This window comes from Squalius cephalus, assembly GCF_949319135.1.
Source record: "Squalius cephalus genome assembly, chromosome: 10".
Lineage (NCBI taxonomy): Eukaryota > Metazoa > Chordata > Actinopteri > Cypriniformes > Leuciscidae > Squalius > Squalius cephalus.
Window position 1 is genome coordinate 26,171,920 of NC_137131.1, and position 23,521 is coordinate 26,195,440.

At 37.6% G+C, this 23,521-nt stretch overlaps 1 protein-coding gene across 4 annotated transcripts in view; it reads left to right on the forward strand.

Moving 5' to 3' along the window:
* The first annotated feature begins 205 nt into the window (after positions 1 to 205).
* The window catches only part of card14 (caspase recruitment domain family, member 14), a 77,280-nt gene continuing 53,964 nt past the window's right edge, over positions 206 to 23,521 (forward strand). For 2 of the 4 annotated variants that reach the window (XR_013822584.1, XM_079884280.1), the window contains exons 1-13: positions 212 to 930; positions 1,788 to 1,925; positions 2,187 to 2,393; positions 2,663 to 2,781; positions 4,822 to 4,974; positions 5,085 to 5,204; positions 5,468 to 5,593; positions 17,892 to 18,041; positions 18,211 to 18,321; positions 19,937 to 20,067; positions 20,968 to 21,017; positions 22,045 to 22,105; positions 22,201 to 22,417. Coding sequence is in view for 3 of the 4 variants with exons in the window: in XM_079884280.1 (XP_079740406.1) it covers positions 720 to 930; positions 1,788 to 1,925; positions 2,187 to 2,393; positions 2,663 to 2,781; positions 4,822 to 4,974; positions 5,085 to 5,204; positions 5,468 to 5,593; positions 17,892 to 18,041; positions 18,211 to 18,321; positions 19,937 to 20,067; positions 20,968 to 21,017; positions 22,045 to 22,105; positions 22,201 to 22,417 (1,794 nt within the window). In the remaining variant the exon portion in view is untranslated. Of the gene's footprint in view, positions 931 to 1,787; positions 1,926 to 2,186; positions 2,394 to 2,662; positions 2,782 to 3,294; positions 3,404 to 4,821; positions 4,975 to 5,084; positions 5,205 to 5,467; positions 5,594 to 17,891; positions 18,042 to 18,210; positions 18,322 to 19,936; positions 20,068 to 20,967; positions 21,018 to 22,044; positions 22,106 to 22,200; positions 22,418 to 23,521 lie in introns of all 4 variants that reach the window. The other 2 variants (XM_079884282.1, XM_079884281.1) reach the window with 2 other exon arrangements.

Consider the following 23,521-nt stretch of genomic DNA (forward strand, 5'->3'; position numbering starts at 1 on the left):
GACATTGGCAGATTTTGCACCACCACACCATCATACCTCCGCAAAGGCAGATTATCATCAGCAAAGTATGTACATACATCTTTACAGTCTATGACATACATGCTGTGTTTGCATGTGACATGTAATTTCCCATAAACTTTAGAATACCTCTTTCATTTCCTTTTTTCCTGTTGGACTTTGTACCTGTTCGCAGCCTGTTTCATTTGCTTTAGATAGGAAGAACTTGCTTGACACAGACAAATCACACAAGAACAGCGGATGAGTATATGTTTTTGTTTGTCAATTGCGGTTTGCTAAGTAAATAAAATCTCTGTATTGCTTTAGTCTCTGTATAACTATCATACTGTAATTCCCCAATCCCCTAATGAAAATAAACAATCTGTAATGTCAGGCATCTTTAAGTAATGTTTAAAATGCTGTGTGCTTTTTATTCAAGGGGAAATCCACATGACATGCTTTGCATATGTGTCAGTCTGTGTCTGTTGTCGGGAAAACCTCTCCTTGTTATTCAGGTTTCCTCACGCACCTGTGGGTGTGAGGGGGAGGAGATTTAACTTAACCTCCCTTACAATCTCACTACTTCTCATTTCACTTCTGTTGTGTTTATGCCAGCATTGGAGTTGTTTTTATTGGAGTAAATTGTTTTATTTTTTTAAGCTTTAATTTTAAAAACCCAGTTTTTATGTGTTTGGCAAAGTGTCTGATTTCAGGATTTCAGCATGGCTGAGAGTGTCCTGAACACTCCTGACTTGAAGGATCTAGAAGAAGAAGAACTGTGGGATCTTATTGACGATAACCGCCATGCCATCTCTCTCGGCATCCGCCCCTGTGTTCTCATCCCTTACCTGCGCCAGGCACGTGTCCTCACAAACGTGGATGAGGATGAGATTTTTACCAGTCCCCATTTCACCAACCGCTGCATGAGGACCAGTAAGACACTCTGACTTATCATGAAATACTGTATACCAGAGCATGACAAAAGTTAATGAAGTACAGATATCTCAAGGGGTTTTCTTCTTAACAATAAATTTGAAAAAAAAAAAAACCCATCCTTTCTAATATTTACCTAAAAGATTTAATGGAAAGGTGGAAATTAAGATATCCAGATTGAAGTTGATGTTTTGTTTTTGATTAGAGCAATGAATGTGAAAATTAAGAGTTATTGAAAGGTTCAAGGTTGGGGGATTTTATCTTTCTGAAATGTGAGCAAGCTTATGGAAATATGGGTTAGATACAGATAGATAAGTCAGCTGTATCAGAGGTTACACTGATAAACAAAAACATATTAAAAAAAAACCCTTTCATTTTTGAAAAAAACTGAAAAAAAAACCCTTCAGTTCAGTAGATGCCTTCAATTTTTAAGACTTAAATTTTTTTTAAGAAAAAATGTATATTACTTAAATTATTTTGATGAGTTCAAGTAATGTAATGTTAAAACATAAGTTGTTATGACTTACTAATCATAATTATTTTTACAGTGTAGGTCACCATGAATTAAATTTCATTATTTTCATTATTTATTCACTCTTATGTTGTTCCAAGCCTGCTGTATGCTATTATTTTTTCAGTGAAATATGAAAGTACCAACATACATTTTGGAACCCAGATATAATTAGCAGCGTATGGTTTTGGAATGACATTAGTATGAGTAAATCATTTCCATTTTTGGGTGAACTCTTCCTTTAAGGAATACTTGAAAGTTGATTGACAGTATTGAAAATAAAACCTTTTAATGTATCTTGCAGTATTTGTGATATGATGTCTGCAATGTTAATCTTTTTCTACAGGTCATATGCTTGACATGTTACGTGTACAGGGTCGTAATGGAGCAATGGCTCTGCTCGAAAGTCTGATGATTCATTACCCAACTCTCTACACACAGATCACTGGCCGCGAGCCCAGCATTGAGCCTTCAGGCTTCAGTGGTCAGTCAATGCACTTTTAATCTCAGTTTCTGATGATGCATTACAAGCACACACAATGTGTGTTGTAGTTAAAGCTGGTAGCTGTAACATTTGTGGATTTGAACCCCAGGCCTCGATCTAGACTTCCAAACAGTCTATTAAACAATGTAATACCAATGACAAATGTGCACAACTGAATATATTTTCATGTGTGTGTTTGAGGGATGTTTTTATCACCTTATTTAAGGCTAATAAGTAAAACCTTGCTTTTCTGCTTGCCAGGCCTGATAAATTACACTGAGCTGACAGAGTACCTAGTTAATGCGGTAAGCAGTATGCAGACAGAGCTACAAGTGGCACGGCAAGAGGCTGTGCGGCTGCGAGCTCGATGCTGTGAGCTGGAGGGGAAACTTAAACAGGTCCAACAAAATAATGAAGAGTTCAGCCAGATGCAACAAGAGCATGGACAACTGCGCAGTCACCTAGATGGTGTGGACTTAACACAGCTTTACATCAATGTGGTTAATGTTTAATTAACAATCATTAACAGACATATATTGTCATTTATGTACATTAAAATAAGTTGTATAGCATTAACTACAGTTAAATGTAAGATGTAATTATTGTTCATGAAATTAATGAAAGTTAATTTTAAGTGTTTTAAATTTTAATTACGTGCTTTGAGAAATTCAGAATGTTTTCGCACAATTAGACAGTTTCTTTGTGTCAAGATTATTGTCTGCTTGTCTTCTGTGTAGGTTTAAACAGGAAACTGCTGAAACTGAAGGATGAGAAATGTGATCTCTATGTCAGATATACTTCAGTTCTTGAGGAGAAGTCTGCAACCATCATACGCAACAGAGACCTGCAACTGGAGGTAAAGAACCAGATTTGATGTCTTTGTATGCTTTTACTTGGACTTTATTTTCATTTCAGAAAAACAGTTACAAAAAACAGATTGTCTCATTCATGTGCCTGATGAAGAGCAAAATTCCTTAAAGAGGTTAAAGAGAGGAAAATGTTAAGGCTTGCTAGATATTTTATTTTCTATATGAAAATGTTTCTCAGTGATGCGCTACTCAGTTTGATGTACATTGTGAGATGTTTCAACTGTAATTCCTCACCATCAGCATTAACAAGTGTATGTCCATCAAAAAGCCGATGTGTATATTTCTAATTTATTAGCAGAAGTATTTCATTAAACGGACAGTATGGAATTTTTCGCCACTAGGGGTCGTTAACCTCTTTACAATAACAAAGGCGTAGTTTGATGACGCAACATTTGCTAAGAACTATGGATCTTGTCGTCAACGTCAAGCCGACCGATCTAATAATGTTTATGGATGACTGAATACATCGATGCTTTTATCATGACTGTGATATGAAGCAGTTCGGGATTGCTAAGAGACAGCTACCAGCTCCACACGCGACGCGAGTCCCGCGGATATAAAAGGAATATGGACACTACCGAACTACACGTGCAGAATTACAACTCACAGGTCAGTTCATTAGACAAATTAAACTTGTGAAGTAACGCAGCGCTGTTTCACTTGGTCTAACATTACACTAGCATACTAAATTGCATTTCAATGTGTTGAAATGTATGTGTTAGTTTGTCTGTATGAGACTAGCAGTAAGCTAGATCAACATTAGAATAACATACATATCATATTCTAACATTTTATCATTGTTGAACTATATAACATTGATTAGTTTTATGTAAATGTGCTCACCTGTTTAATAAAGTAACTTACATGTAGAAGCGGTCGAAGTCTCGGACGTGGAGCTCTCGTTTATACTGTCTATGGGAGCTCTATAGGCATCTCGAAAACACTGCGCTGATATTTATTCTCGTTTTAGTTCTCATTTTTTATCCAAAGTCTGCTTGCCATGGTCCATAATGTTTGAACGAAACAACAACAGCGTGCAGATAGACATTGCGAACTACACAGTTGTCTGCGTCTGTCGCTTTGGTTACTATCAGAGGGCTGTGGTTCATAGCTCTGGTTGCTATGGCAGTACGAGCGGAAATCAGGGACAACGCGGATATGACGCCATTGACCGCGACAAAACGGAAATAAAGAAACGGGACGTGTCTTCGAATTAAATTACAAATTTCTCCTGGTTTGAAAGTTGTTGGAAACAGTCGGGATAATGTAAGTACACAACTAAAAAAAATATATAACATAGATATAGTGATTTTTGATATTTTTAAAGCAAAAATTTACATATTGTGCCTTTAAGACAGTAATAATGTGAGTAAGCCAGTTAGCTGGAAACTTACACAATATAAAACACAAAACTATGTATTTTGAACACCCGGAAGAAAAGTACATACATCATTAATTAATCATACTTTCTAGGTTGTGATTCTGAGGAGCAAGCTGGTCCAAATAAACTGAGTACTGACCCATCTTTCCAGAGCAAGTGCTTTGTGCTTGCGTTAAACGCCGAGATTTGAGAAGCTGTCGTCAGTAAAATGACGTGTTCGAGGGCGGGTCAAGTTGTTCGCTGGCGGACAATGTAGAACATAGGCGGGCATTATGCAAATGTATTATCTAGTGACGTGTGACAGTAACGAATTGGGATACAGACGACTCGTTTAGGAGGTTCAGAGTCGATTCTTCCTTTTGGGAGACAATAACTTTATTTATCGTGCACTTTCGACTTTACAACTTTGCTGAACTTTCACAAACAACTACATTACACACTGCATGAAAGGGAATATTCGTAAAACCATAATAGGGGCACTTTAACGAAACACCTTTACCCTACTTGGCAGAGAGCCATTAGAGTAAAGAAAGAAAAACTGCAGTATAATCAAAACACACACACACACACACAAAACAGTAATGCTGGATTGTTTTACAATAACATCAGGGCATAATGAAATCTCTTCTCCTCACCTCTTCTCCAGATTTACCAGCTGCAGTGCGAGTTAAGGAAGGCACAGAAAGAGACAGACTTCCAGAGGCAGCGTTCCTTAAAGAATCCCAGTGACACACAAAAGCTCAAAGATGAACTCAACGCTGCACGCACAAAGTTACTGGAGATTGAGATATTCTCCCCGGTGAATAGGAGACTCATTTATTATAGTAATATAACAAATCAACACATTCTGGAACTCAATCTTATCTGACTGATCTTCACAGTAAATCCATCTCTTTCTCTTTCAATCAGGTACAGCAGGATATCCTTGAGAATGATTTAAAGGAGACAGAGACCAGACGTTCAGAACTAGCTGAGGATGTCACTAGACTAAGTGAGGAGAATGAACGACTCCAGCAAGAGAAAGAGGAGGTAAAACTGGTCTCTCCTTAACCTTAATGTTGTTTGTTTGTTTTGTCTTTCAAAATTTTGTACTTTGTTTAAAATTTGAGTTGTAGCCTACTTTTTTCTTATTTAAGAGGAGGAATTCATATTTTTATTGTTTGTATCTAGTGTCTCTCTCTCTCTCTCTCTCTCTGTCTCTTTTTACCTCTTTACTTCTGTTTAAATTTTTTTCTTTTAAATGTCCATATTTTTTTGTCACCTTCACCATGCTCCCTTCTCACCTTTTTTAGCTCATAGAAGAGAAGGACTATTTAGCCCTGGAGGTGGAGAAGTTGACTGTGGACTGTGAGATGTACAAGCACAGGAGCACACTGTTCCAGAGTCAGCTAGAAGAGGTGCAGGCAGAAAGAGATAAGGTCAGTATCATCTGTGCTCATAATAAACAAGTATCATACAAAATCATTAAGTCTTAAATAAGTGTTTAGTTTCAACAATGAGATCAGTTTACATGGAAGCTATCTAACAGTACAGTAAATTGTCAGTTTAGTGTTAGTGTTTCAAACAAATGAACACAGAATACTGAACCAACATCGTTACAGTATGTAAGTGAAATAACAGTTTTAGATCTAGAAACCTACATGCATGATATGTAGTAAATTAATATTGTGTCCAAAAGTCTGGGACCAATTTGAAAATATGGGATTCACAATTTAAATATTGAAATAAACAAACTTTTTTTGTATTTTTAAAAATTTAAAACAGCAAAGAAAATAAATATTTCTGATTCTGCTCTATATCATGTTCATAAATCAAATAAGAGAATTTGTGACACTGACCTTGTGAACTCCTTTCTTCAAAAGGTCTGGGGCCGTATTCACAAAGCATTTTATCTTACCACTAGGAGTACTCCTAAATCGCACTAAAAGATTTTAGCTAGGAGTTTTCTCTTAAAAGTTATTCACAACGCCTTTCAGACCTACTCTTAGTAAAGAAAAATGACAACTCCTAAACTAAGAGTGAGTCTTCGTTGCTATGGATGACGTCATTACTCATGCACGAGCTTGACTGAAGTGACCACTTTGATTGGCTGATGATTGTAACGCGGGAATGATTCCAAACACCTCCCCTACGATGATGAGTGACAGGTGACAGGTCTGAGAATGCGTGCGCTACACAAGTAGTGCGAAGGACGGAAGATGATGAATAACTGAATAAATAGCCTAAATGAATAAAGAGTAAGGCAAAACAAATAGCCTAGTAGCCTAATGAAACATGGATTGATGCAATATCTTTGCAACATTATTGAATTAATCTGTCACTATATGCCTCTGCCTACGTTTGCAAAGAGAAGAACATTTTAATTTGATTCACAATGATACATTACAATTAGTTTACATGCAATGAGTAGCCTAGTTTTGGTTGTTGTTGGTGACGTTATTGCATCCCTAGTTATGCCTACAATGCAAAATTGTTCCCTCGCGATTGGAAGCTCCTGTAGCCGCCGCATACGCATTTCAAAACATCGCAACGTGAAATGCCACAAAAAGCGGTTTGTGAATAGGTCTTAGTGAGTTAGGAGTCCTCTCGACTTCTTTTAAGCTGTCCCAGACTTAGGTGCTACTTTTAGGGCTAAAATGCTTCGTGAATTACTCTTAGTGAAAAAAATTAGGAGTCCTAAAGTTAGGAGTGACACGCCCATTATTTTTAGGAGTTGCTCCTAAATTTGCCAGTTAGGAGCTACTTTTAGCCTTAAAATTCTTTGTGAATACGGCCCCTGATGTTTTTGCTTTTATTGAGGCACACAATATGCTTTTAGAGTCCTTCTGAAATCATGCTGGAAAACATAAATCATTAGCTTGCACAGACTAAACTCTAAACAAAAATGGTGCTAAATAGCACTAAAATTGGTTCATTGGCTTGTAATCATGGGGAACCACTTTAAGTGCCATATAGCACCTATCTTTAAAGGTGCTACACAGCTCCTTTGTCAAATGGTGCTACGTAGATCCGTAGAATAAGAGGTGCCATATAGCACCTTGATTGTTTACAATTGCTTCAACAAAAATGATGCTTAACAGTACCCAACAGTGGTTCTTTGGCTCGTAATAATAGGGGAACCCCTTTTGGTACTATATGGCACTTAAAGGGATAGTTCACTTTGAAATTAAATTTTGGTATGTTTTAGCTTACCTCAAGGGCATCCAAGATGTAGGTGTCTTTGTTTCCGCAGTAGTTTCAATTTTGATATTTTTAGGTCAAACCATTCTTGTCTGTCAGTCATATAATGCAGGTCTATGGTCACCACCTCAAAGAGCATGCACAGAGAAGTCCAAATTAAACAATTCCCCATCTTAAGTACACATTGATGGCCTATGACACGAAACGAGCGGTTTGTGTGAGAAAACGAGCAGTATTTATATCGTTTTTACCTCTTGTACACAACCACGTCCAAGTGATCTGAGGGCGCGCACGCTTCCTGGTGTGTGACGTGTGCGCGCGTTCTGGCTTAGTCTGCGCAAGCGCCGGAAAGCACCGGAAGTGATCTCTCGGTAAGAGGTAAAAACTATATAAATACTGTTCGCTTTCTCACACAAACCGCTCGTTTCGTGTCTAAGGCCATCAATGTGTACTTACGATGGGGAATTGTTTAATTTGGACTTCTCTGTGCATGCCCTGCATTATATGACTGACAGACAAGAACGGTTTGACCTAAAAATATCAAAATTGAAACTACTGCGGAAACAAAGACACCTACATCTTGGATGCCCTTGAGGTAAGCTAAAACATACCAAAATTTAATTTCAAAGTGAACTATCCCTTTAAGAAGCTTTATAGCACATTTGTCAAATGGTGCTATATATAAATATTTGTTTGTTTTGGGTGTAACAACTTAGCTCAAAGGGGAAATATTAATAATAACTAATAATTATCAGTTATGATTAATTATTAATATTTGGGTCAGTTAATTGGATTAACTTGAGGTAGCTAAATTAATATTACAATCAATTAATCAGTTCCAACGAACTCTTTTGATTATTCATTTATTCTAAGAAAAGCGTATCTTTCATGGCCACCGAAAAATAATTATTTCTTAGCATGTACAGCGCTTAGAGCATGTAACAAGATCAAGATCGTAAAATGGACTTTGTTGCAAGCAGAGAAACAGAACCAAATACATATTGTGCACAAGTTTTATTAACTAAATCACAAACATAACTAAACTAAACAAACAAACAAACAAACATACATACATACATACATGCATGCATAGGTAAAATGGTGAGTGATATGGAACTAGCAGGAAATGGAACTATGGAAAAGATATATTTAACTATGAAAAGAACCATCAGCTTATCATTTTCAGAGCACCTCATTAAATTGATACTTGCATGGTCTGTGCAGTGGACACAATTCTTGAAGTGGTTGAAAATTGAGTTTGTTGATGGGTCCGTGAGTGTCAAATGTCACTGTACAAGTTGCAATCGTTTTCTTCTCTGCTGGATGGAGAAGATATGATGAACTTGCATGGTTATTTCGACACTGTTATCATGGATATTGTTGTAAACTCAGAATCGAAGACCAGGAGACTTGGTTGTTTCTTCAGCAGGATTCTTTATTGAGATCACGAGCTGTCGGTAGCTGCAGTCACCAAAGTCTGTCTGAGTTCTATACAGTATAGTTTTTATACATTTACAAGGAGGAGGGACTTTTGGAGGTGGAGACAAGTCAAACAAAGCAGAGGGATGATTCTTGATTCAATCAAGAATCAGCATAACACTATCATTCAAATGATCCAATCAGCCTGATAGTATCACCAGGGCCCAGTTTTTCAAAAGTAATCCAGTGGGATTTCGGATCACGGATTGGATCAAATCTTGGAAATGGGTTTTTCAAAAGCAAAAGAGGGATTCTGAACTAAGATCAGATCATGTAATCCGATCTTAAATTTGATCTGGATCAAACCTGCCCTTCGGGTTTTTCAGAACTTTAAACTCGGTTTGGGATCTATTTGATCCAAAAAAACAGGATTATCCTGATCCCATCAGAAGGGTGGATTCAGTTGTGATTTTTCGAACCAAATAAAACCAGAGAGGTTTTTTTTTTTAAGTGAATGATCACGAAATCAATGTTTACTGATGATATATACATTTCTTCATATTTGAAGCATATATGAAGCATGTCACATCTAATGAGATATGGTAAAACAACAAAATCTGCAATTTAACATTATAACAAAATAAGGAAAGTAAAATGTTTCTGTTTATTACAGTGTTTCTGTTTCTTAAAATTAAAATAAACAATGGTTATTTGTGGCCACCGGTATTTTGCCAACTGTTGTTCTTTGCTAAGCCAGTAGGCTACACTGTTGGTTCCATTTAAGGCTCTAGTAAACAGGATTTGGTGATCCTGAAAAGTTCCTATCCGGATCAGATTGATCCAATCCGATGTTGCTTTGAAAAACTGGTTCAAAAGTAAGATGGATAACGTGATCACGGATCGCAAAAAAAAGGATTACTAAATCCGGATCAATTTTATCCAGATTAAATCTTTTGAAAAACCGGGCCCTGGGTTTTTCCTGCATAGAGAATTATGAGGCGGCCGCCTCCGTCAAATTTAGTGCCGCCTCCGGCTCTCGACAAAACTCGGACAGACAGTCATGGTCAGATACACTTTTTCCACCGTGACGGTTCTGTTGCGGTTACCGCTTGTGTCCATTCTCAAACCATATAGTGCTGCGCGCAGTGCGCGGATAAGTAATAAAAACATTCCATTCCAATTAATCGAGGGTGGATGACAGATAAATAATTTTTTGTTGAGTTTAATAAAGACACGGAACTCTCATCACGGTAAAACGCAATAAAAAATGCGTCACTCTACTTTCGTTTTCAACAACATAATTCTCTTCATGGAAAAACAATCAAGGAAAACATATCAGGAGGACTCGACAATAACGCTTGTCTGGGACCATATACTTTGTCCGGGACACGTGTGTTTTTTTCTTTTTCTTTTTTGAAGGGAAAAGTGAGAGAGAATTGTAGCCCATCCGGACAAAAGCCCTGATTAAAAAAAAAATAATAATATAAAAATATTCCGAATCACCGAAAACGTTAGGATGATTCTGTTTTATTTCATTTAATGTAAGTGGCGATTGATATAGTTGATAATAATATAGGCCTACCTAATGTACTGAGGTAACAAAGTTGCGCTGTTGAGGCTCGTGCTGTTATTTATAACATATTATATTTAAGAAACAATAATAGGCTAGGCTGCACACGATCAGAGTGATGTTTTCCTGAATGCCATCAAGATTGAAACCGAGACTGATTTCATAACAGTTCAATAAACAAATAGTTAAAATTAAGTCACTTACATTTGAGATGCAATGACTGTTTTTGTTCTGTTTCAGCAGCGAAAATAGTTCCAAACAAAGATCACAGCAGAACCTCCGCGCATCTCACAGCAACACTCAGCTGTGTTTCATTACTGAATGATTCAGCGTTTTGAACAAATCGATTGAGTCAAAGATTCAATTACCTATTCATAAACTGCCTCATTCGGAATGAATCAGCCTTTTGAACGAATCATTTGAATGAATGACTCAATGACTCGCTCATTAAGACGGTCGCCTGCCGCCTCCTACTGGCGGTTTAGTTTCAAAGTATCATTCTTTTCAACATTCCTTATTTGTATATTCAAAAATATTTAAAATAATCTAATTTAATACAGTTATAATTTTTCAATGTAAATTATTTAATTTGATTGGAAACAGCCTAATGTCTTATTATTTTAATTGAATATATTGATCAAATTTAAGAATTTGATAACATTTAATAAAATAAAACCTTATAAAGGTACAAAAAATTATTCTGTTTTCAAACAGTGATGTAATGAAACATTGACAATTTAAGTTTGAATGGAGTAAAGCCTCTGTTAAGGCTATTAAGGAAATGTAATTTTGCCAAAAGAAGAACTTTTATTTTAAATAAATGTTCATTTTTAATTAGCCAACTTCAGTGTGATATGTTACCATATTATCATGCTTAACACTGAAAATTTGAATAATTGTAATGTGATCAGATGCAGATATCTAAATCAAAGAGTATGGGTGGTTTGCGGATGGATTTTTTTATTTTTAACAGTGGATTTGGGTGACTCAAAGTGCACCAGATTAATGAATTTATCTTTAAAATGTACAAAAATTTCTTCCAGGGGGGCATGCCCCCGGAACCCCCTAGAGGTACCAACCTCCACCCACAAAAATAATGCCGAAAACACATTAGGCTATATGATGATCTATGAAAAATAACATTTAATTACCTTATTATTAAAATACATTATTAGGATTTTACCACCTCCGCCTCATTTTGAGCCAGGAAAAACCCTGATCACCCATACCTTCACATGATCATAGCTTAACTTGGAGTCATGACACTGTTCAGGAGGTGTATACAGATACAAAGGTTAATGTCCGATGACTGGGTTGCTTGACTTTATCTTCTTTGAACTGTCATCATCTATGCCTCACATGAACATAAATTAAACATATTCCCACATTTCCCCCTTTGAGAGTTCTAATAACTCACAAAATACAAATTTAGATACTTAAAAGTTAATTCTTGTAACTTGAAAAAGTTACAGGCACATAGCATATGTTCTGTGTTGATTTTCTGTAATTGCGTGTTGACACAGAAACAAACATGCAATTAGGGTCTGTGAAGTTCTTACGGGTAATATTCTTTTATGGTTGGACCAGTCATTTTCTCGTGCGAGGCGTGAGTCATTTGTTGAATGAAACACTTGATACTGTGGACGCATACGTAGAATGCCAGTAGAAGAAATAACAGCAGAATTGCTATTTCTCTAATCGACAGCCAGGGTTTACCAATCAAGTTTCCGAACCATGAAGAATTGTCTCCAGTCATCTGGTGTAATTTTGTTTAAAGATCAAGAATGTGTTGTTGGATTTTGTTCAAGTTCTCTGTTGGATCCATTAACCCGGTGCAGCACTCAGGGCCGATAATGGTGCAGGCTTGTAGTCTTGATCATGTCGATGGATGACTGAAGGTTTCGTATGTGTGTCTCTGCGTTGTGTATTTTTCTTCTGTGTTGGTTGGCTCGGCAGTGGGTCTAGTTGTTTTCTTGAGCTTGTGGCTTCATATGCAGGTGAGGAGGTCTTTGCATATGGATCTCGGGATGGCCATCAAATGGTATCTGCATAGAGGAAGAAAGAATACAAAAGACGACAGAGCAGTATTTGTCCAAACACTAGGGTTGTAGCATTATTTGTTTAAACACTAGGGTTGTAGCGTTTTCAGAGTTTGCTATTGTTCCGTCTTTCCCTATTTTCTTAATTCCAGTGACACCTAAAGAACAGTGAGGTAAGGATGGACTAAATGGGGAAAGGCCTATGAGGTAGTGTCTTCACCCTGGGTTCACCCCCGAAGCCTGTTGCGTTCAGTTCTTCCCAGGGCACCTCACTTTTCCGTGTGTCCTATCCTGTCCCTGTAGGTGCTGTGAATAAGTTAGCAGATGACAGAAACATATTGTACTAAGCAACAGCATATCCTGCCTGATTTTTGCCTTTCAATAACCTTATGCAGAATGCAATTATCCTTATGCAATAACATTTATATAAATTTACGAAAATTCCCAAAATAATGCAATTATGAATTGCCACATTTCCATTCTCCAGTGAAACATCAGTCCTAATAGAACATCATAACAGAGGTGTCTGACTGGAATATTCTGTGGTATAACATTTAAGGCTGTGAGTATACTGAATGTCCCCCAAACAAAGGCTGTGACAGTCAATAAGTCTTTCATCTTTGTTGTAAGTTACTGGGGAGATTAAGCAATCACAGCCCAAATGGTTAACACCTCAAAAAGCTTACCCACGAGTCCAATGACGAGGGGAGGGGTTGCTTCAAAGTAGCAAACAAATGTAGTAAAAGCTGCATAACATTGTTAACTTGTCTTAAGTTATTTTTGTTTTTTTTCTACACTCTTTTCCAAAATGTCCGTGCTTGCCACAGTAAGAACAACTGGCTTCTCTAGGACTTTTGCATTTCTTTTGCTTCTCTGAGTTGACCTTAACAGAAACTGCTGCAATTCTTACTCTATCTTTGATATCAGAGTCTCTTTCCCAAGTAACTAAACTGTCCAAGTTGTCTTGCAGGGTTCTCGTACACCATGTGATGTTTAAGTAAGGCAACGCCTTTCTGTGTTCTGGCAAAAGACAATGAAACCATGTGCGAACCAAAGGGCCATTATCACCTAACACCTTCTCTGGAGTGTCTGCAATTCCACTGTATGCTGCAGCTGACTGACAGAATCGTTCTGTGTACTCACAAACAGTTTCACCCTTCTTCTGTACACAATTGGTAATTTTCGACCAATCGATTTTGGGTCCTAAGATATTCTTTAGGATTTTCAAAACACCTTCTCTCAAATCGCCTTTACTGGCCTGTTGCAGTTCAGAATTGCTTACAGCACTTTCAAAATCATTGAATTCCGACTCAGTCAAGATCTGTGATGTTAGCTGGGTGATTTCAGCTAGAGACATATCATAGAGCCGCATCTTTTTGGACAACTCTCTCCTAAACTCAGAAACATTTCTTTGCACTGATGGCAAACTCTCAGCAATTCTCTCAATATCTTTAGGACCTAAAGATGTTTTGACTGCTTGTACCTGCAGTATGGGGGTTGCAAATGGAACTGTATCAACACCTTTTCCCTGAGGCTTTTGTCTAGCTCCGCACACTTCAACTGCATTTACATCTGCATTGACATTGTCCTCTATTCTATCAAAAGACTGTAAATCAGGATAGCTTTCATCTGACTGTTGGTCTTCTAAATCACATTTTGGTTGAGGCTTTGTTATGGCCCACCTTTGTCTTGAGACAGGACACGTGAGTCAGCAATTGTTTGTTCTGATCGTTTAACTTAGCAATACACTGAGCTTGTTCTTGTGCAATGGATAAGCTAAATTCTCTGTGACAACAGATAATGCCTTTCACATTTTTCTTCCTGATACATGCACCCAACACTTTCTTGCAATCTTCAATTGACCATACTTTGTCTGCATCAATGTCAAATTTCCTTGTTAAATTCAATCTGACTTTCTCAGTCACGATGGAGTCCATGTGTTCTGATAACAAACACTTGAATTCTTTATCTGACCATAAAGGTGTAGCTAATCCAGTTCTCTCATTTGTTGGAATCAGTCTAGCATTCCTTCTAACCATTTTGTGAATTTCTTTGTTACCACACAATCAAAAACATTAAAACTTCTCTCTACTGTCTACAATAGAGGGTACACTTGTTAACACAGCTTAACTATTGTTAACTTTCCAAATTACCAACACTTCACACTTAACTTCCCTGCCGCCAAGAACAGAGGATCAACAGAAATAACTAGCACGTAAAGCTAATTCTTCTCTGCCTAAAGCAAAGGATACCAAAAATTAGCACTTGATGCTAACTCTTCCCTAACTTTATAAAGGATAAAACCTTCTCTAGCAAGAGGATGAAACACTTCCCTGGCAAAGCAGAGTATAAACAATATTAACCTGTAATGTTAATCTTCCCTGCCTGAAAACAGAGGATAAACTTCATCTCTAAAAGACAACTTTAGAGGATAACTTAGTTAACAAAACCCTGCAGCTGTCTGTTAACTCTTCTCTGAACGGCGCAGAGGATAACAATTTTGTACTGGTCTGCATCGGTTCTTTGAATAGAGTGAAACTCACCGAATCGTTGGTTGTACAGAAAACATTCGTCTGGAATTCAGTCAGCTTTGTTGAGATCTTTGAGCTTGAAGTTTCAAGATTCAGTCTGGAACTCAGTCAGGCTTTGAGATCTTTTTGGAGCTTGAAGTTTTCAATCTGGAGGAAGCTGGAAAGATTCAGTCTGGCAATCTGTGTCAGATCTTTTGTTGAGCTTGAAGTTTCAAGATTCAGATCTTTGAGCTTGAAGTTCTTTGAGTTTCCTTTTTCTCCATCCGGGTCGTGGCACCAAATTGTTGTTGAGATCTTTGAGCTTGAAGTTTCAAGATTCAGATCTTTGAGCTTGAAGTTCTTTGAGTTTCCTTTTTCTCCATCCGGGTCACGGCACCAAATTGTTGTAAACTCAGAATCGAAGACCAGGAGACTTGGTTGTTTCTTCAGCAGGATTCTTTGAGATCACGAGCTGCAGTCACCAAAGTCTGTCTGAGTTCTATACAGTATAGTTTTTATACATTTACAAGGAGGAGGGACTTTTGGAGGTGGAGACAAGTCAAACAAAGCAGAGGGATGATTCTTGATTCAATCAAGAATCAGCATAACACTATCATTCAAATGATCCAATCAGCCTGATAGTATCACCCATACCTTCACATGATCATAGCTTAACTTGGAGTCATGACACTGTTCAGGAGGTGTATACAGATACAAAGGTTACTGTCCGATGACTGGGTTGCTTGACTTAATCTTCTTTGAACTGTCATCATCTATGCCTCACATGAACATAAATTAAACATATTCCCACACTATCAACTCCTGAGGTTGTCCTTGATACTGTTGTGGTTGAGAGAGTCATCTCTCTCCTGAGTGAGCACATGGCTGTGGTGAGTCGAAGCCTGCTGCCCTGGGGCCTGCTGAGGCCACGCTGGACAGCACGGCATCCTGAACGTACCGAGAAGCCAAGAGTTGATCGTTGCAAGAGTGATGGTAAGGTTACAGTTTTCTTCTTGGTTGGATTGAAGAAAAGACAGTCTGACTCCTTTGGGAGCGTGAAAGGATGGCAGGCGGTGCTCACGGCCTGCTGGGGGTCCCCACAGTATCAACTTGAAGAAGCAGCAGTTGAGGCCAGAAGAGAAGAAATAAAGTCACTGTGGATTTGTCTCTAATAAAGCCTGATAAAGGCCCCACCTCTCCGGGTTTGCTTGACCAGTGAGAAGGGTGGAATTTCCGAGCGGGAAGATTCCTCTGTGGTTGATTTATGAATCTTTGTTCTAAGCGTGCTCATTTGCATGTGCAGCTTGATTGGTTTCTGATGAAGAAACTAAGAAAGATTCTTGTAATACTAATATGTTGCGCAGCTATCGGCATATCATGTACACAATCATTTCGATCTTCAAAGTACCAATTTATAGAGACCAAACATTGGTATAGTTGAGGTTACATTGACCGTTGGTTCTATAATAAAATACATAGTATTAACGAGATAATAGTATCAAAAGATAATAGTATTAAAAGACACAACGCAAGACAGTAAATCATTCACAAAAAGTTCTGGGATGCATGTTAATTTCATGTTAATCAGTTCATCGATAAATGAATGCAGGAGAGTCTGTTCTAATATCTGTAGGTTTTGTGGCAGAGGCCCTGTTCACATTGCTAAGAGTCATAAAACCAACTTATCTGATCGTGGTCATGGTAACTAAGACCTTCTTGCCCTGTTTGGGGGGATGGGGCCACAGATTCCAGAGTGAGTTCTAAATATAATTTGTTGAACTATAACAAATACTTATTTCTGACTTGTCTCAGTCGTTACATGGTTTTTTTTTTTCATTTTTGAAGTAGTAGGGCCCATTATCATGCCAGATACTACAATTGATGAGAAACTTTTACTTAAAAGATGGATAATTAATCATTTTAATGTTGTTTCTAATCCTATCACCAACTAAACTAAGAGACTAAGAGAGAGAGAGAACCTTTAAAGAACTGTAGGGGCTTAACAGGTTCTTTGAATGGCAGTGATGCCATATAGCACATTAACCACCTCAAAGAACTGCTGAAGAACCACTGAAGAACCAAACTGGGCTTAACAGGTTCTTTAATACCCCTTTTCCACCAAAGCAGAGCTGGTGCTGGTTCGGAGCCAGAGCCTAGTTTCAAATCGGTTCTTTGTTTTTCCACCGCCAAAGCACCAGCTCCGAACCAGTAAAACTGGTTCTTAAGTAGCACCAAATCATTGCAGGGTCTAGAACGGAGCCAAGAAAGAACCGCTTGCGTCAGGGGCTGGGGGCGGGGTTACCGTGACCAACAAGATGAATAGAAACTTGTGACCGCCATTTTTTAAATAGCAGCTAGTCGAGCTAATAGCAGCTCGATTATAATATCCGTCTATGTAAGTTACGGCGAGCTGCACGAACGCGTTGGATTCCGATGTATTTTTGCAAACCCATGAGCATCCATAGTATTGCAACGTCCGTTATTGTTGATGGCTTGTTCGAGATGCATCGGAGCGGCGAGGACCGATCGGAGCTGCGAGAGTGTTTGGAGAGCATACGACTCCTTGTGCTTTTAGATCGCTATCGTAGTGCTTTGATGTCATGCGGCGATCGATCTGCGAGAAGCCGATGCATCTCGAACAAGCCTGGCGTGTTTGTGTTTGGCGCTACCGCACTAGCGGTTGCTGGGCAACATGAGACGTATACAGTGACGTAAGATCTGGCTCTGTTGTGGCTCTCTAGCCGGTGGAAAGGCAAACCGGTTCTTAGTAAGCTCGTCAGTCGAACCAACTCTGAACCAGCTTTGGCTCTGGCTCTGAACCAGCACCCGGTTCTTGTTGGTGGAAAAGGGGTATATATGGTAGTGGTGCTATATAGCACCATAACCACCACAAAGAACCCCTGAAGAACTGCTGAAGAACCATTTTTTTGTAGAGTGTACTGGAAAATGAAAACTTTCTTATGACAGATACTCCTCATGAATTTTTTTTTTTTTTCAGGCATATTTGTCCCGTGATGAGGCCCAGGTTCAGATCGCACGGAGTCTTGCAGAGAAGGACATGCTCAGAGGCCAACTAATGGAGCTACAGGAGAAGGTTTTCACCATGAAAGCCTGTAGCAGGGAAAGAGAAAGAAGAGAAAAATCCAGGGTAAAATTGTCAATTTTCTATTATAAATTCAATACCCAACATACAATAACTTACCACAATGACTTTGAAAATTCAGAGTAATTTTCAATATTGTGCAGTCAATTACATCTGTAACTTAATACAACCTCACAGGCCTTTATTTTTAATGTTATGTCTCTTGAATGAGTAGGACAGGAAGATCAGTTGCGAGAGCAGCGAGGACCCTCTTTCCAGTCCCGCACCCAGAAGACGGCTGTGTCGCTTGAAAGCAATCCTTCCTGAGTCTTTCAGCTCAAATGAGGTACATTTATACTGTTAATGTTTACTTATCTAAGCCTAGTGTGACTTAAGCTGCACCCCAATTTGCATACTTATGCACCATTCTATGCAGTTTTGTAGTATAAATAGTGTGAGTAGTGTGTTCATATTGAAAATTCCAAATTGAAAAGTTCACTTTAAATACTCTGATGATGCACTTAGTTAACTTAAAAAACGAAATGTGAAATTTTGAACACTTCATGCACTCAACTGTTGGCAGCTTTAATTACGTAGCTGAGGGGCTATAAGACTCCGATGTTGAATGACAAAATAATCTTATAAAATTCATACACTACAAAGATGAATACATAGTGTATAAGTGCATAGTGTAGTGCGTCATTTGGGACACAACATTAGGCTTAGCCTCAGATAGTCCACAGAGAATAATGTGAATACTACTGACTCTGCGAAATAATAATGTGGATTTTATGCATTCTAAATAGTATGTTAGATTAGAATAAGTGTGTCCCAAAGCACAGCATGTTGAAAAGAGTATGCCAAAAGAGTCTACACTTTCCAGTAGATTTTCGAAGTATGGATCCATGCACACTAAAGGCTGATATTGCCCACAGCTCACTGGAGGATTTGGTTCAGAACTACAAAAACTAATAAAAAGAACTACAAACATGGAGGATGTTGGTGAAATTGATGGTTAAGAAAGGGGTTTGAGTTACTAAAAATCAACATCTAACTTTAATTCAATGAAATGGGGAGTGTGTATATAAGAATTTTAACTGTGACAGGATGATTGACAGGCCAGTTTCCGGTGGCAGAATGCATGAAACTATGCGACAGTGCACAATATTACAATATTATGACGTTATATGGTCCCAAACTTTCCTGTTTTTTTTTTTGTTGTTTGTTTTTTTTGAGAATGAAATAATCATTGGATATCTCAAAGTTTGCAAGGTTAGTAACATAGTGATTATTTGCTTGAGTTTTAATTCTCCACCCTAATGTGGTATATATATGTACTGCATCTCAGATAACCCCACCCCTTAACAGCAGAAATGAACAAAACAACACTACTGACATATCTGTTTTTAGGCACTGTTTTTTCTTCAGGCATATTTGTCCCATTAAAAAGTTATTCTTGACATGCAGTTACAGCATTTTTTGTGATACATATAAGCATTACTGGAATGCAGTTTGACAGCGTTAGTGCAAACAAGAGTGCAAAGCACATGCTTTAAAGAACAATAACTATTATGAAAACCATAGATATAAAGCTTTAAAAATGGTCCTAATTATTATTTAATTGTGGAGTCCACACTTGATCAAGCCATTTTTTTCCATCCGACTTTAAAAAAGTTTTATTAACAGAACTTCATTGTCAATTGGTGTGGATGCTAATATGTTTATTACATTTATCGTTCTTGGTGTGAATTGGCCTTTACACTTATATTTCATTTGTGTCAACTGTACATGCAGTGTTAGTAACAATAACTTTGTTTGCATTTGTTAATGTGAGAATGGGCTCTAAAGGAGGAAAAAGCATTGCTCTGCCTGATGGCATTAGGTTGGAAATATAGAGCTTTTGTTTTTGTATAGATTTTGTATATACAGTATGTTTTGTATGTATGTGTGTGTGTTTACAGTTCAATGATGAAGTAATCAACAGTATCAATTCCAATCAAGTGGAGCCCCCCTGTTCTGAATCTCTCCGTAGACGAGAGTTACACTTTCCAGATGTGACACACTCCAGAAGTGACATGGAAGACATTTACAGGTGAGCTGCTCATCTGGTCCATAGCAGTGAACTGTAAAACTGTGAAAATAACAGTTTGGTATTGAGTTTTTCAGCTTGACTACATTAAGTATTGAGTTATTACTTTTAATTGACATTTTAAAATGGTTGCCCATTGAGAATTATTATATTATTGTAATAATATAACTTGATAATTGTATAATCTAATTTACATGAGGAGAAGGACCACGTTTTAACCCATTTCCATACTTTCATTATTTCAGTTTATTTATAAAGCACTTTTAAAACAACATAATGTTGACCAAAGTGCTGTACAATCATAAAATTACATAAATGAGTCTTCACAGACCAGAATCCAAACCCAAAACCATTGCTTTAAAGTGTTTAAATAATCTGGATTCAGTCAGATTTACTGAATTGAAAGTGCTCTTTGCATGTCACTGCATGTGGAATTTGCATTAAGCCCAGTAGACACTTTCAAACAGTGGCTGTTGTAGGGTGATTTACGTAGACAGTATGAGTGTTATAACCTGTTAATATGGTCACCAAAATGAATAGGTAATGCTTACATCCTGTTTTTGCATCCAGTGGAAAACAGGACTAAGGGCACTTTTCTTTATTTTTATTGTTTGTATGTATTCCGCAGTATTATTAAACCATCAATTAGTGTTTCCTGTTTCCTTGTCTCTATGATCTTAATGTTACATTGTATGTGCCCATGACTCAGACACACTATAATAAAACTAACTCAGTTAAGTCAACAATGTTTCCGTATGTACATTCACCTTGTGGTGGAGATAAAATTGTTGTTTGTATCTAAAAATAACTTATGACCTCAGGGAGAGGAAGTTTGCATGCAGATTCTCCAGAGAACTGGTATACAAAATAAAAATAAAAAACCCCTCTTTGTTTTATTTTCAGCAGTCAGGAGCTGACCGATGACTCTTTTGATTATGTTGTCATTCCTAAAGGTATGTTACTTCCCCCTACTGTGGTTACCCAAAGTCACAAATGTTTATGCTTTCACGCAGTAACATACAGTGCCCCAAAATACACTTAGAAACGTCTTTGCATGACATCACTAAATATCAAACCAAGTGCCATTTATTTTTGAAGAACAAGCACACTTTTCAGGCAAAACATGTGTTAGGAATAAGATAATAATCAAAATTAAGACAAAAGTATTGTACAATTTTTAGTTGCAGGTCACAATTCGTGATGAACAATGTGATGAACAATACCTCTGATAAGACTTAACCCCTTCATCGACAAACAAGAAATGTACTATTAAATCAAAATATACTAAAAATGGTTACTTTATGCTGCAGTATAACAACATATTTCTTTCCATTCATTTAATGTCTCAAAGAATTCGGCCATTTCTACTCTTCAGTTTTTAAACTTGATTTTCTCAATCAGTAATTAAATGGAATACTTGTACTCAGCTTCATGACATACTTCCATTACATACTTTGAAATATCTTTTTCTGAATTATAAGTGGCAATGGCACAACACAATCAGAATTGAGTCATTTTATTTGGCATATTGGTATGTAGTGGAAGTATGTCATGAACCTCAGTACAGGTATTCCATTTAATTACTGATTAAGAAAATCAAGTTTACATTTTCAAGTTTACAGTGTGTACATTTTCAGAGAAAAGAGAGGAAATATTCTGAGCATTACCGTGTACATCTTCAAAATACGGGATTAAAAGCTTTATTTTAAATCTTTTTACATCATACACCACTTCATACATCCACTAAAGATGATATTGGGACCAGTAAGTTGCAAAAATGGCTCAGCGAAGTGTAGTTATTTCTAAGAACAGCTCTAGCATCATTTGTTTGCAGATTCTATTTGCTTTGATATTTTGCTAGGTAATGCAATTACATTATATATGTGTAGCTTAAATTTCAAACAGTGTCCAAATAATTTTTAGGGACACTGCAATTAGAATGAATTACAGTACACCCCTTGTTGATCTCCATTTTGATAGGAAATAATTTGAATGAGTCAAAATCACCCACATCACTTCACAAGAGAATCCCTACTGACAGGTAAAATAAAAAACTAAAGACAAAACATAATTATCACATTTATTTATTTATTGTCACACTGCTAAAAAAAAGAATGTAATTTTGTATAAATCTAGCGTCTCAAGAGCATCAGCTCCTCCCTTCCTAATGCGCTCCAGACCTCAGGCCCTGCGTATCACTGATCGTGTACTCACCGTGGTTTTCCAAGGAGAAATGCTATTGAACCAACTACAGGTCATTGGGGGTAATAAGACTGGTGTGTTTGTGCATCATGTGACCGAAGGATCATCTGCTCATACCAGTGGCATCAGCTCTGGAACTCAGATACTTCAGGTGAGAACATCTGGATTCTGAACTCTACAATTTTTGTTTGAGGAAGATTTGGGTATTTATAATAACACTTATGGCCGGTTTCACGGACAAGGCTTAAGCCTAGTCCCAGGATAAAATGCATGTTTGAGCTGTCTGAACTAAAGGCGACTTGCACTAGAATCTCTTAAAATATGTCACTGCCGTTGTTTTGTCTCAAGATGCACACTAGTAATGTTTATAAAGTGTTTAAGCACGTTTATAAAAGCTATTTAAATGTCGTAATGGAGCTAAAGCCAATTCCTTAACAGACAAGGCTTAATCTAAGGGTAGGTGGGGAGTAGGAACCAGTCTAACTTGATAGTGAAGTAATTTACTCTGAAAAACAAAGTGGAAGGAGGCGCGAAGAGAATTCAGTTATGAAAGCAGTGGCAGGTCTCTCCTGATTCTTTCAAAGATAAGATGCCCTGACAAATAACAGAAAGCTGTAAGGAAAGATACCACACACACACACACACACACACACACACACACACACACACACACACACACATATATATATATATATATATATATATAGTCAAGTCATCTTCATTTATATAACGCTTTTAACAATATAGATTGTTTCAAAGCAGCTTTACAGTGATAATAGTAACAGAGATTGTTTTGACTTTATTGCAGCTCAATAAAGTTATTGTCCAGCTAAAGTTAGTTTTGATTGATTGATTCACTTCCGTTGCAAAGATCATTAGTTATTAACTTAGGGGCCGCTAACACGACACCGTTCTAACAGAAAACACTCAACACGCTCAACAGTGCCTGGTGGCTCGAGAAAGCAAACCCTGAAATAGATTCCAAGGTGCAAGCCTTGAAAAATCTTGAAAATAAGGTTATCTCTGCACAAACCTCAAAAACCCAAACCCGCGAAAACGAGAGAGACTAGTTGACACTTCAGGACTGCGTTGTCATCGTGTCCAGGTGCAGGTCCTTCATCAGATCTGGATACGGCCTGAATCCGGCAGACTACGGTAAACCTCGGGATAAACAGAGAGACTAATATTAGCGTAGATGCCATTATTCTTATGATGTAACGAGTACATCAGGATCTATGCAGCCTAACACTGAATT